The following is a 16,113-nucleotide window of genomic DNA, read 5'->3' on the forward strand; positions in this document are numbered from 1 at the left end:
TTTATGAGATGGTTTGGAACTAGGTTGTTCATGCTTATGATTATGTTTTTGTGGCTGAAATGACCAATTTAAATGTTCCATCAATTCTTCTTAATTTATTCATGCTTTTGATTATGTTACGCATATGTGTAGTTAACTTTGTTAGTGCTCATGTTTTACCTTGTTAAATGCTAGACATGTCAAGTATCATCTATTTCTCGAGCCAGGAGTGCACATGTAAAGTACCATCCATTTCTCGAGCCAGAAGCGCACATATGGTATTACAATAGTACAATGTGTACAAGTGCAACTATTTTTAATACATACAATAGCTATTTAACATATTACATATTACATAATATATATAATACACTACAAGTAAACCATGTAACATAACATAAAATAAAATTCATATAACTCCAAATTCATACAACTCCAAATTCATACAGCCTGTTCGATAATCCTAAACAACAAAAGTCGGAATTTTTTTTTTTTATAAAAAAAGTCAAGTCAAAGCAAAACCACATTATTCAATCCTAACGCTCCGCTACCGGACACGTTGAGGCTGGTTGCATAACAACCCGAATAAAACTGGACCTTTGCCTTTTGTTTGTTTTCATCTGAAAAGAGTAACTTTATAGCATATTTCTTCCTCAACTTGTTTAATGTGAACTTTTGTGATCGTCCTTCAACAAGTCCACAATCCCATCTATTTACACTTCCTCCTGCATATGTTTCCATGTGGCGCATTACAAATACTCCACAATCTATAAAATTCCTCCTCGTTCCCCATCTCAACTCAGGGACCACGACTTTAGATGCTTCTGTGTTAGGAGCCTTTACATGACCAATAGACTTCAGATACTCCACAATAATGTATTCTATACGGGGAAAACATTAAAAAATTAGTTCAGTGACTAAATGTGAACATACGTAATGCATCGTAAAAACTTCAGCAACTATAATACTCTTTATTTGTGAAGAATTTGTATATCAGTGAGTATATTAAATTAATACACCAACGAACTACAGTACATATAATAACAAGTTATGGATATAATTATGAGTCGTATGTTCATTTCGTGAGTTACATACATCAGACACATATATACACAATGAAAAGGTTTGAATAACCACAATTATCTAGGAGAGTTAGTTAGCATAGTGTAGTGTAAACTATACACTATACACGTGAATTACTTACATGTGATTGTAAACTTCTAGTAGGACTAGGTTCACTATTATATAAATCTATCTAAAGTCACTACTTAAGTAATAAGGACAAAAAAATAATAATTCTAGGGATACCTGACTAGTTTCTACGAGTTACCGATATCGTCCGACCCATATGAACAAAATCACATATCCACCAATCTCAAATACGTTTATGAACAACTTAAATCTGTCTCGAGTACATATAAATCTATCTAAAGTCACCTTACTTAACTAGAGTATACACTAAAACCAGATACATTTATATAAACTACTCAAACGCGTTTAACAATAACTGGAGTTCATGTAAATCTATCTAGAGTCACACCTCTTAAGTAATAAGGACAATCAAAGTGATTCTGTGGATACCTGCTTACTTTCTACAACTTACCAATATCGTGCGGCCCATATGGACAAAGTCAGATATCCACCAAATATGTTTATGAACAAATTAACATTTACTCAATCCTACCACCAAGTATTAAAAAAATTATGAAGTTGAATGCAGTAATGTTAATACTAACCAGTTTGTAAGGGAACCCTTGTATCTTTCTTCAAATGACACTATATCTATCATACTAAAACTATGTAATATACGCATGTGAACATCATATGTCAACGACAATATTACAGTTACCTAATGTCTACAAAAATACTAAATTTAACAACTGTCGAAATGGTATACCTCCTTTAAAAAAATGTATACAGAAAAATGCTAAACTACACATGTTCATAATCCACAAATTAAACTACAAACACCTAGTTAACTAGTTAACTATTTAATATAATTTCACAAACGAACAAGTTAATAAATTAACACAAATTCAAAAACGAACAAGTTAACTTAATAGTGTAATCATCATACGGTTAACATTTGAATACCAAACGAACACATATTAACATACGCACGGGTCATCAGATCCGTAGTTTAAAGAAAGAAAAAACTTAACACAATACAATTCTAAACATCTTAAATCACGTCACGTCCATACCTAATAAAAAGATTTTTTAACTCAATACAGTTCTTAACGACTTAACAAATTAACTATTTAACATAATTGCAAAACTGTGCAAGTATACCAAATAACTTAATTAACATACTGTTAACAACATAGAAAATTCATACTAAAAATTCATACTAACCAAACTAACATACGTACATGCCATCAGATATCAGATATGTATTAAAAAAAGGAAGAAAAAAAAAAAGAACATTCTTAACTTCATAACAAAATTATTAACAAATTAACTTCATAACATAATTACACAACTGAACAAGTTCATAATACAGTAGTTAACATCGTATCATAATAAATTGTTAACAAGTAAACATATTTACTATGTTAACATCATAACATAATTAATTATTAACAAGTCAACATATTTATCTCACGTTCATACTTACACAACGAAGCATATTCATAATAAACTAGTTAACATCATAACATAAACAATAACAAATAAACTCATTAACATGTTTACACGAGTGAACGTTTTCGTAATGCGGTGGTTAACATCACAACATGAATTTTACCAAACTAACTCATAAACACATACACAAAAAAGTTAAATCTTTAACATACTAATAACACAACTGAATGTTAACATCATAACATTATTGTTAACATATTAACTAATAACATATTCATACAGTAGTTAACATCATAACATTAATGTTAACAACTTAACTCAAAAACGTATTCACACAATATTAACAAGTTAACTAATAAACATAATTTTACAAGTGAACAATTGCTTACTGAACAAATTAACATACGTATATGTTATTAGTAACTAATAACTAAACTCAATAACAAAACTAAACATCATAATGTGCATAATCACTACTTTTAAATATAACTCACATAACGGATTGCGAACCAGCGAATTTTCATACCTGAATTAATTTTGAATTTTTCATATGCAGCATCCATGAACTACTCACTGTAAAAAAAACAATAATTAAACCAAAAAAAATTGAAATTAATATTATGATAATTATAAATTACCAATTGAACATATCGTACCTTGATTATTGAGCGATTGTATGAACAAATTTTTTCGCTTTTGAATGAACAATTTTAAAGTGCTTAGAATACATGAGCACTAAAGAATCTGTTGTTAAGGTTACGGGAATTTTTTTTTTCAAAATCAATTAACTCCGATTCGATAGTTAGGCTAGAAATTGGGGATTTTAGTTTTAATCCATTAAAAACGAAGTATTATCATGATTAATTTGATTTGGGAAACCGCTACCCTGATTTTTATCAACTGTTTGTAAAAGTAGGCCGACTTAACCGACACGTGGGTCGATGCGTCGTTTTTTTGGTTCTCCGTCCCGTTTTTTCTGAAAACGACTCAAAAGATGGTCAAAGCTAAAAGTTCGGTCAAAGGCGGTCAAAGGCGGTCAAAGTTGGTCAAAAACAGTCAAAATCATTCAAATTTTCGTCAAGATGTGATATGTTTTAAAATTAGGGTTTGTTTTCATTTTTTGAGCCGCTCTTTTCTCTGTGTCCTTACTGATTATGGACTCGGTAACATTAATTAAGTTTAAGGTTTGATTGTATTTAAATTCAAGTTCTTATTTAAGAAATATATGGTACAGAATCAACTATTTTATACATATATAAATATATATTTAAAAAAATATCAATAAAGTCAACGTTGGTCAACGACCGATGCGTCCCCGACTCGGCGGACGCGTCCTTTTTAAGTCTCGACCGATGCGTCCCCGACTTGCGACTTTTACAACCTTGACTACAAGTACAACTGCTCTTACGGTTATATGGACTCATCCGCCTTTATTTAGTTTCCAGAAGTACCCTTTTAGTGTTTATTTAATATTTTTAAAATGATAAATATCACATTTAATCACAACCAGTGTTGTAAAAGTCGGCCGACTTGGCCGATGCGTCGGCCGATGCGTCGTTTTTTTTGAGTTCTCCGTCCCGTTTTTTCTGAAAACGAGTCAAAAGACGGTCAAAGCTAAAAGTTCGGTCAAAGACGGTCAAAGTTGGTCAAAAACGGTCAAAATCAGTCAAATTTTCGTCCAGATGTGATATGTTTTAAAATTAGGGTTTGTTTTCATTTTTAGAGCCGCTCTTTTCTCTGTGTCCTTACTAATTATGCACTCCGTAACATTAATTGAGTTTGAAGTTTGATTGTATTTAAATTCAAGTTCTTATTTAACAAATTTATGGTACAAAATCAACTATTTTATACATATATAAATATATATTTAAGAAACTATTAATAAAGTCAACGTTGGTCAACGACCGATGCGTCCCCCGACTCGGCCGACGCGTCCTTTTTAGGTCTCGACCGATGCGTCCCCGACTCGCGAATTTTACAACCTTGATCACTACCATCCATCTAGTTGATCTAATGGTCTAAAATGGTTCTCTCAGTTACTTTCTATTTTCTTGGTTCTCAAATGAACCCTCCAATATATATATATATATATATATATATATATGTGTGTGTGTGTGTGTGTGTGTGTGTGTGTGTATTCTTATACATAAAAACCAATGGTTAAAACATGAAGAGTAAGTTTTTGGCCAACTAATTCTTGTTTCAAACCATTCATGTAATGTTGATATTGTAATAATTATAATAACTTGTCTACTAGCCGTCTGCTTCTTTTTATATGGTCAGATGCAAATACATGAAAATAATCTGCAGTCATTTGAAAATCTAAGTAGTGCAAACACCTTATGACTTATTATCCAAATCCATATTCTTTTGTCTAGGAGTGAAAAGGTTATCATGGTGGGGAACCTTTAACCCCATGCACTCTTTGAATGCCAACTGTACGCGGGTCAGCACAGCCCCGGGCAATGGTGGTCGGAACCAACCCCTGTCATATTCTTTTGTCTGTATGTTCCAATATATGTAAACCTCAAAATGCATTTTAACAATGTACGTCGTCCATACACAAAGAAATATCTCGATAAGATATTTAAAGTTTCGCCAATTAATAGACGATAATTATAAGATTACCCAACGAGAATCAAGTATTTATTTGCACTATTAATATTCAATCCATGAAACACTATACAAAGTAGAACAAAGTGACTTTTGATATTGACTTATGATTTTACATGTTAAGAACAAAGCGACTTTTGATTAGTATTAAGTCGTTATGTGGTGATGACATTATCGTTTAGCATACATTTAGAAGTTAATATGTACTTTTGAAAAAAAAAAAAAAATCTTGATATCCAACGGATATCCATTAACCCGCTTAACCCGACGGATATGGATACGGACGGATGAATTAAATTTAAATGGATACAGATATGGATGGAAAAAATTAAATGGATATAGATATGGATATAGGACCACCCGATCCATATCCAATTCATTGCTATGCCTAGTTATAGTAGACACAGTTGGTGATGTTGAAGCTATTGAATCGTATTGCTAAAGTTTTGTTGCTAGACTTTAATTAACGATGAGAACTTTTGTTAACAATGCATTTTCACATACCTCACAATTATTCTACATTTGTTAATTGGAATGAGTTCTATTTGATCAAAGCAATCAATTTAGTATCTTTATTCTCTTCATTTAAGCTTTATCATGCTTATATCGTTGTCTATTGATTATCGTACAGAAGATTTAGGTAAGCTTTCTACTCAAACTTTACTGAAAAATATTAACTAAACTAAAGTTTTTAAGTCATTTCAAAAATTAAACCTTGAAATCATGACTACATTGTGAGATTTTGTAATTAGGTCATTAGGGTGGTTAACAATTATTATAATTTTTAAGCCCAATGTTAACAAGACCTAAACATCTATGCCGTTAAATTGTCGCAAAGACGAATTTCAATACATACAAAAAGATAAAACTCAATTTAAAAATAAACCTAATTTTACATCTCTTCTCACTTCTTCTCTAGCCACACACGCACACACATACAAGACACAAAATACACACACAAAACGCGATATACACAAATAATACACACATACACTCACAACAACGTCCTCACGATGGTAGCCTAATGATTGGAAGACATGCATCATAAAGTGAAGGTCACGAGTTTAATCTCAACCCCAAAAGCAGAGCTTGAACAATCTCATTGGGGACGAAATGACGTGTTTTACCGTGAAGATCTAATGATTTTGACAGAGAATATAAAATGTAAATTATTTGTAGTGTGTTAGAAGACATATATGCATATTTCAATCAATAAGAATAGGTTATAAACTATATAGTATAAAGATTCCGGATGGGAGACTCTGAATTTCAGGTAATCAAAAACTTGAAATTTGTAACGCTTTGAGTTACGTACGTTTAGACTTTTGAATCAACAAAATTGGAGTTGGTATGAACTATGAAGTAGATATGACTAAAACGATGGCAGCTCACAAATTATGCGAGCCTTCACATTTTGGTCTTATCTTCTTTATATAGACTTCAATTTAGCTGATAAAATAATTCAAACGTATGTAACTCAAAGGGTTACAAACTACATTAACTACTAAATTTTTTTTGGGGTGACCACGACCCGTCCCCGCCCTCATTAAGCTTCGCCAATGCCCAGCCTCAACCTCATGTCTCTTTATGCACGTGTTACGCGATTTTCCTCATACATATTAGCCCTGATACCGGTCGGTGTGGGGCGCCATAGTGTTAATTGTAAATTTTATTTTTCAATTATTAAGAAGTTATTTACCTTTTAATTTAATTAATTTAAATTTAATTATAATAATGTTTTGAATTTTTTAATCATTAAAATGTATAAATAATGAAAACAGATGAAATGTATAAATAATGAAAACTGACTAACACATTAGTTGACATACTTCATACTCCACATTTTTTGTTACTGACCAAGTCATCCGTGAAATTCAATAAATCTAGGTCATCACTCCGTATGCTCTAAAAATTGTTTTGTAGTATTTACGTTTTATGTCTTACTATCTGATGGTTATTTATACTACTCCCTATTATTTTAGTCGTTATTCAACACTATTATTTATTTTTTATTTTTGCAAAAATAACGAAACTCTATAAACGAGACATTCATCGAATAATGAAAATCTTAAACCGATACAAATCTCATATAAATTGGGTTGGCTCAAAACAAGTAAACGTTACATATCGACGATAACTCCCACTACACATCTGAAATAACCGTTACATATAACAAAATCACTACGAGCCCGACCGAAACTAGCCCTAAACCAAACAATAAGAAAATATATAACCTACGAAACCGTACAAACAAAGAAAGCGTACAACAAACAATCTTAGGAGGGATTTTTATCTTTTCTCTCTTCCGGGAGGTTTGTGATTCCGTCTACCTTATCGATATGGACTCCTTTGCCTCTTCGAGACTCAAAATTGTACGAAATAACGTCGGAAGAAGAACTATCAATTCGGGTTCCGGGAACATAATGAGAAATTAAGTCTTGATCCGCTAAATGTTGAAAAAAGTATGTATAACGCAAAGAGGAATTAACACTATTATTTTTAGCCATATAAACGTCCGTATCATTCAAGTTAGTTACAACTTGATCAAAATGAGGGTAAAAGAAATAGTCAAAGTAATCAATGAGCATTGTGTCTATGACTGAGCAACAAGTCAGCAACGACATTGGACTGCCGGATGCTTTAGCCAATTTTATTTTTTATCTAAATATAAAACCAAACATTTTTTTAATATATATATATTAATATAATATATTACGAAGTAGCGTTAACTAGTTGTGGAGCCTTCGCTTCGCGTCGGGAGCGCCGTTTTGAATGCGAGTTAAAAAAAAATCTTGATCTATTTTGTAAAAAAGAATTTTTTTTTTCGACATCTAACATTGAAGGGTTATTCCTTTTGTGAAAGTTGCTACTTTTAGCCTTTTTTTTTTTTTTAAGTTAGTTGATCTATTTTGTAAAAAAGAATGTTTTTCGACATCTTTTGGTAGCATTGAAGGGTTGTTCATTTTATGAAAATTGCCTCTTTTATCGTTGGGGAAGAAAAGAGAGCGAAAAAAAAGTTAGTTGATTTTTTTGTAAAAACGAATTTTTTTTCGACATCTTTTGGTAGCATTGAAGGGTTGGTTCTTTTACGAAAGTTGCTTATTTTATCGTTGGGGGCCCAAAAAATGTGAAATGACGAAAATACCCCTAGTTACTATTGGTGAATAGTGAGATAGTGTTTTGTCTATTAGTATATATATAAATAAATATCAATATTAGTATATATATAAATATCAAGATCGTCCTGTCACTTTTATAGACCATATTGATTAAATAAAAATGACCTTTTCATATAAGAAATTTTTTATACATAATAATAAGTTCAATAATACTAATAAGATAATAAGTACTAGGTAAAGTCGACGTTGATTCGGTTTTTTATTTTTTATTTTTATACTCTTAATTAACAAATAAACCTAAACCTAAATATTTAATATTAGACTAAATATTTTGGACCTTTATATATATATAGTGTGCGATTGCAAGCCTTGCAAGTCTAAATATCCGGCCCTGATTAATATAAATTTACTTCATATTATTGATTATATTGCTACTTTAGTTGTTATTTTCTTTATTTTTTACATTACAATTTTACAATATATTATTATCTATCTTCAATAAGAAAAAATTATTGGTGCGTACGAGTAGTATTTTTGGTAGTCAAATGTACACACTATTGGAGTATTTACATGTATTTACGACTTACAATACAAATACAGTATAGTTTATCATATTACACTTGAACTGATAATATATTAGCTTGTGTATATTTCATTAGATTTAGAGTAAAGATTATCGTTGTTCTTTACAGATTTGATACTTAATATTCAAATAAATAATACTATATTTTTTTTTTAACGGCAACATCAGTCTTTACAAAATGGAATTTGCATGCCACTACGTACAGGTAAATTTTGAACAAAGACTTTTAACTTTCAAATATTTGAATAGATTTAATCAAACTAGATTTATGAATCCAATCTCTCTCTCTTTTATTATATATTAAAAGAAAATGAAAAAAAATTCACTAAATGACTAAAGGAGGTGGACACCCTCAATACCATAGGATCACTACCAAAATTTAAATCAGGCCGTCCATTTCATGTATTAGCTAGCAAAGTTTTCTCATTAGCTAATCATCAAGACTACTCTTAACCATGGTCCGTCATGGAATCACTGACTGTCACATCAGCGCCACATCAGCACCTTCTTCACATCACTAACCAACCACTAAATGCTATCATCCATGACGTACCCATCACTTGGTCCCACCTCTATTTTTTATATTAAACTTTTATATTATTAACTTATATATAACAATTAAAATTATAAAAATAAAAGTTTTATTAATAAAAAAAATATTACAAATTCCTAAAAAAAAAACATTACAATTCCTAAAAAATAAATATTACAAAGTCCTAAAAATAAAAACATTACAAAGTCCTAAAATAAAAAATAAAAATAATAATAAAAAATGATTACAAGACATGAATTTAAAAAACAACAAACACTACTCGTCTTCGGTAAACTTGTTCTTATACTTCTTCGCTATGTTACTCCTTGCTCGCATCAATAACTCGTATTGGTCGGGTGAAATGTCGGAAGACACTGGTTGCGATAGAAGCTTCAAACTTTCCAACATCATACGAGTCTCAACCTCCTCCTCCAACTTTTTCGTCCGTTTTTCAGCTTCCTTGTAACTTCCTCAGATCGGGCCTAGAAGTAAGATGACTATTGTGCCCTTAGGCATATTTGTGCGATTATTTATGCCTTTATTTTATTTATATGTGTAATATTATTTTATTATTTAGTTAAGACCGGTTTGTGACAAGGGTCACAGAACATGTTCGTTTATTTAATTTGGACTCCGTTAGGGCAGTCAAATTAAGTACGAAAGATATTAGATAACTGGTAAATACCCGTGTGTGATGGGGTATGGGATTTTAATCCTAATTAAGTGTATAGTGCTGTTCTTTTCTTCTCATTTCTTCTAGAATATTCTAAATACTCCGTACACTCTCATCTCATTCCATCAAACCCTAGATTTTCAATTTGTGTTCTAGAGCTCAAATCATTCATATCATCTTGTTCCTTACGATTTACTGAATCTTTTGAGGTAAGAATCATAGTGTATCAAGCTTTAATCTTTGTGAAATTGAGGTTTTTTGTGTCAAATTTGTTAAAAGTGAAAATTGGGTCAAAATGGTTGATTTTGATGTTGTTAGTATCAAAATCTTGTGGGTTTGTGTTTATTGATGTTTAGTGTAGTCGATTTGGTCAGTTTTGAGGTAAGAAACGAGCTCTAGAGCAAGAAATGACGAATTTTGGGTTAAACCCGTAGCTGTGTTCATCTTCTTCATCAGATGAACACACTCGGCCGAGTGTCTCTTGACACTCGACCGACCGTGTAGACGATCGACCGGTTGAGTGACACACTCGACCGAGTGTGTCTGAGTTCTGACCAGATGCTTTATTTTACTCAGTCGACCGAGTGAGAAGACACACGACCGTGTGTGTGTGGACACAGTCGACCAACTGTGTGAGTCAATCGGCCGAGTGTCTTTGTGGGCTGAATATTTTACTAAGTGTTGTTTCCTAGCCGTTATGCTGTCCGCGTGACTTATGATGATCAGGATGTAAATTCTGAAAATGCATAAGTATTAGGTGGACTTTTAGCGGCGCCTTTTGTGACTGATTTACTGTACTGTGCTGTTTTGTGTTAACAGACAGAAACTAACTTGATTTGCCTTATGTTCAGGTGATAAGGATAAGGAAGCCGCTCAGTGATAGATTATCTGAGCTAGTTGCTGGTATTCGGTGAGTGGGTCTATCTTTGGATAGAGTATTAAGTAGCTGACACGCTACTTGTTTAGACTCTTTATATTATGTTTATGTTCAGTATGATTACCGTGCGTAGTTAGATATTGCCATGCTAGTTAGGACGATTGCATGACTGTTTATCTGTAATCTTATGTGCGCACTGTTAGTTGGACACCAACCGAGGTGGAAAGGTTGGGAACCCACCGAGGCGGCAAGGTAGGGTTGATGTGAGGTCGACCGTGGTAGCCTGGTCGGGTCAGGATGTTACTGATTGTTCAGTATAGCATAGAAGGACGCATGTGTTGCGTCTGGACGGTTATGCAGTGGAATCAGTAAAGCGGACTATCGGTAGACTGTAGCTTGATCAACTAAGTCGTGTGCTCGTACAAGCCGTCGATCCTCATATTGTCAGTTGTTGTTGTATGCTAGTTCAGGACGTTAGCATAGTTGTGACCCCTTGCATGTTCAGTTGCTTATGCTTGGTCTGTTAGATAGTATCCATTCACTTAGCAGTTGTGCTAATTTCCCCACATTTTCACCCCTTGCAGGTTTAGGTACTGCTGGTTAGGACGGGTGTTGCGGACGGGTTGAAGACATGTTTGACTATGTGTAATGACCCGCACTTTTTCGATCGTTCTATACTTATAAGATTAATATTTATATAAATTAAACCTTACCAACATGATAAGCAATCCAAATTGTTAAGATTTATGTTTTTGAAAAGAGTTTTACACAACGTTTGACCGTCTAGTTTGACCGATGATATCACGAACTATACAATATATGATAATTATACATACATATTTAACATGATCTAAGGATGTTTTAATATCTCATTTTGTATTAATAACAAAAAGTCATAAGTATATTTTGAAACTACTAACTTAAGTTTTCAAAACAATAACCATACGTAACGTTATTTGACATAAATACTGATGATTTATAATGTTTATACATATATCGTATAAGTAATGTATTTAATCATTTTTAAAGGGCTTTTATACATAAAACAATATAAGTATATTTACAAAAGATAGTTATATTTGAATTCTCGTTCCGTTTCCTCAATAATCCTATACGTATATCTAGGGTACTATACACAGCTTCTAGAAGTATTTACTATTGGTATATACCAATAGAAATCTTCAATTATTGGAATAATATGTCATTCATGACATAATAAATTTTAACTTATCTTAGATATTTTCACTAAAAACCAAATTTTCAAGCCTATAAATAAGCACCATTTCTAACTCATTTTTACACATTCATTTTCCAAATTTTACTTCCAATTTTCACACACACTTGCAAGAACTCTCTCAACTTTTATTTTACTATTTCTTTCCAGCAACTTTACATTTTAAACTTGAGGTAAAAACTCTACTTCAACTCTTTTTCAATTCATATATTTATAGCTATATATATAAGAGTTTATAAACTAGAACATAGTTTGAATGATTTCAAACTTGTTCGCAAACTAAATAGATCCTTCTAACTTAACTTTTAAAATACTTCAAGACCTGTAATATAACTTAAAAATATGCTAATTTAACAAGGTATAACTTGGTTTTTCAAAGAACACCTTAAAAACTGTTTTTATGACGTTGGGGTGCAACCGGGGGCTGTTTTGGGTTGGATAATTAAAAACCATCTTAAACTTTGAATTGGAGGTTTATTTTCTGGAAAAATGATTTTTACTATGAATATGATAACACATAAAAATTTCATGATTTAACTCAAAGTATAAGTATTTTTAGAAAAATAATCATTTAAGGTTGTTTACATGATGGAAAATGATTAACTTCATAAGTTTCACTAAAGTTTGACCTATGACCTGTGATTTCGAATACAAACTAAGGTATTTACAGTTCATAGTCTTAAAGAGGGACTCGATCCAAGGAAGTGGCAAGTTGAATCAACGAAAACGGAGTTGTAACGAAGAAACTATGACCAAAACGAGATCGGATATCTAAGACTAGTTTGGCTACGAAAATAATTGGAGAAAATTAAATAAATCACATCTTTTTAAAATAACATGATATTTTATATATATGTACTCATAATTTAATTTTATATGGTTCAGGATCACCCGTAAACAATACGAGAAGATTAATCATAAGATCCCATGATTGTACGCAACACGTCATTTGACAACACCGGTACTTTATGTACGCAACACGTCATTTGACAACACCGGTACCATGGGTCAAGATTAATCTCGACCAATACATATACGATGGGGGTTTTTATTTATTTCATTGGGGGTTTATTAAACACCTAAAAATGAACCATTAAAATTGAATTACTAACATCGGACTGCTAACTACGGACTAAGAAATTATTAAAACTATTAAAAGTATAAAAAGTATATATATGTGACGATTGTTTAAAATAGAAATATATTGATAAACTATATATGGATAGGTTCGTGATATCAATCGGAGACCAAGTCGAAATTACATATCTTCAAGACGAAAGTGAGTATATAGTCCCACTTTTAAACTCTAAATATTTCGGGATGAGAATACATGTATTTTATGTTTTACGTTATGGACACAAGTAACTGAAAAATATATTCTACGTTGAGTTGTACCACTGGCATACTTCCCTGTAGCTTGGTAACTAATATTTACAGCGGTATTGTAAACGCGAATCCTGTTGATAGATCTATCGGGCCTGACAACCCCAACCGGACTGGACGACCAGTATTCAACGGTTGCACAGTACTTCGTTTCGTGACTACACTTGGTACGGTGTAGTAAGATTTCATAATAAAGGGAATATGCGACGTGATTAAATGTTAAGTATGGTTACCAAGTGCTCAACCACTTAGAATATTTTTATTAAACTGTTTATATATGAAATCTTGTGGTCTATATATATATTGCTGCCGGCACTAAACCTATATCTCACCAACTTTATGTTGACGTTTTAAACATGTTTATTCTCAGGTGATAATTAGAAGTTTCCGCTGCATTATGTTGAATTTGAGCAGGATCTTGCGTACGCATATTTGTGTCAAAAATAAAACTGCATACCCGAGGATTTGTGTTGTAAAATATACTAGAAATCGTGTTGTTATCATTATTTGTAAAGTTTGTAAGTCGAAGATTATCGCTAAACGATAATCATCTTTCTATCGTCTAAAGCTTGTATCAAAAATAAGATTTGTGGTTTGTAATGTAAAATATATGCAGTTTTCTTTTAAAAATGTCTCATATAGAGGTCAATACCTCGCAATGAAATCATACGTTATCTAACTCGTTCTTAGGGGTTAAGGATGGGTTATGACACTATGCGTTGACTCTGATGTTTTCTAATTTAATTATGTTTTCACGTAACACCGTTGTTGTATAAAGTTGGTTTGTAAACAATGTTATGTAAACATTAACTAAGGTTACTTTGGTAATTAAATATTTACTTCCGCTGTGTTTAAAAAAAATCAGGGTGTTACAACTTGGTATCAGAGCGTGGTTTAGCAGCAAGTACGTGCGCGTAATTGTTCCTAAACCCTGAGTTAAGTCAAACATGTCCGTGGGAAGGGAGCTGAGTGAATGTAGGATGTTGTGCATGTTAGTGTTTAGAAAACTAACAGTTATCCACTAAGCTTTTGTGCGAGTGTTTTGTAGCACAGATGGCAGATAACAGGGATGCGAACGCTACAAACCCGATCCACCCCGGAACGTTCAGTGCTCCAAATGTGGAGGATGAGGCAGAGGTTTACGATGCTGATTATGTGCACGAGCTTGAAAGTAAGTTTAAGGAAGCTCAGGAAAAGATTGCTGAGCTTGAGTTAACTAGAAATTCGGGTAATGGGGATACAACACCGGGTTTTGCTACTGCTCAGTCGCATACCGTACCCCAGATAAACCAGAACCAGTATCAATACCCCTTCCAGAATCAAGTCCCTCAATACATCACGCCACCACAGATTAACTACCAGTACTCAAACCCATTGATGATGAACCAAGTCATGCCACCTATATATCAACAACCATTTCCACAACAGCAATTCCAACAACAATACCAGCCACCAAAGAGATGCACTTTTAAACAATTCAGAGATTGTAGACCGTCTTCGTTTTCGGAAGCCCCGACCCTACTGTGACTCTCAATTGTTTACGGGAGGTTGAAAAGGCATTTAAGGCTTGTCAGTGTGAGCTAGAACTAAAGGTGACTTATGCAAGCAGGTTATTGAAAGATAGAGCAATGGTGTGGTGGGTGAAATGTCCCGTTCTTATTGATTAAAAACGTTCCATATTAATTGATTTCGTTGCGAGGTTTTGACCTCTATATGAGACGTTTTTTCAAAGACTGCATTCATTTTTAAAACAAACCATAACCTTTATTTTATCAATAAAGGTTTCAAAGCATTACATAGATTATCAAATAATGATAATCTAAAATATACTGTTTACACACGACCATTATATAATGGTTTACAATAGAAATATATTACATCGACATATGTTTCTTGAATGCAGTTTTTACATAATATCATACAAACATGGACTCCAAATCTTGTCCTTATTTTAGTATGCAACAGCGGAAGCTCTTAGTATTCACCTGAGAATAAACATGCTTTAAACGTCAACAAAAATGTTGGTGAGTTATAGGTTTAACCTATATATTATCAAATCATAATAATAGACCACAAGATTTCATATTTCAATACTCATCCCATACATAGAGATAAAAATCATTCATATGGTGAACACCTGGTAACCGACATTAACAAGATGCATATATAAGAATATCCCCATCATTCCGGGACACCCTTCGGATATGATATAAATTTCGAAGTACTAAAGCATCCGGTACTTTGGATGGGGTTTGTTAGGCCCAATAGATCTATCTTTAGGATTCGCGTCAATTAGGGTGTCTGTTCCCTAATTCTTAGATTACGAGACTTAATAAAAAGGGGCATATTCGATTTCGATAATTCAACCATAGAATGTAGTTTCACGTACTTGTGTCTATTTTGTAAATCATTTATAAAACCTGCATGTATTCTCATCCCAAAAATATTAGATTTTAAAAGTGGGACTATAACTCACTTTCACAGATTTTTTTACTTCGTCAGGAAGTAAGACTTGGCCACTGGTCGATTCACGAACC

General features: G+C 32.6%; 1 protein-coding gene across 1 annotated transcript; it reads right to left on the reverse strand.

The window, feature by feature from the left end:
* Positions 1 to 358: 358 nt before the first annotated feature.
* LOC139864830 (uncharacterized) lies at positions 359 to 3,419 on the reverse strand. The gene is made up of 3 exons (XM_071853398.1): positions 3,219 to 3,419; positions 3,089 to 3,135; positions 359 to 860 (listed from the first exon to the last, which is right to left on the reverse strand). The coding sequence occupies exons 2-3, from the start codon at positions 3,123 to 3,125 to the stop codon at positions 490 to 492; spliced, it is 408 nt and encodes a 135-aa protein (XP_071709499.1). The 5' UTR covers positions 3,126 to 3,135; positions 3,219 to 3,419; the 3' UTR covers positions 359 to 489.
* Between the last annotated feature and the right edge of the window lie 12,694 nt (positions 3,420 to 16,113).

The sequence above is a fragment of the Rutidosis leptorrhynchoides genome, chromosome 8, assembly GCF_046630445.1.
Source record: "Rutidosis leptorrhynchoides isolate AG116_Rl617_1_P2 chromosome 8, CSIRO_AGI_Rlap_v1, whole genome shotgun sequence".
Classification (NCBI taxonomy): Eukaryota; Viridiplantae; Streptophyta; class Magnoliopsida; order Asterales; family Asteraceae; genus Rutidosis; species Rutidosis leptorrhynchoides.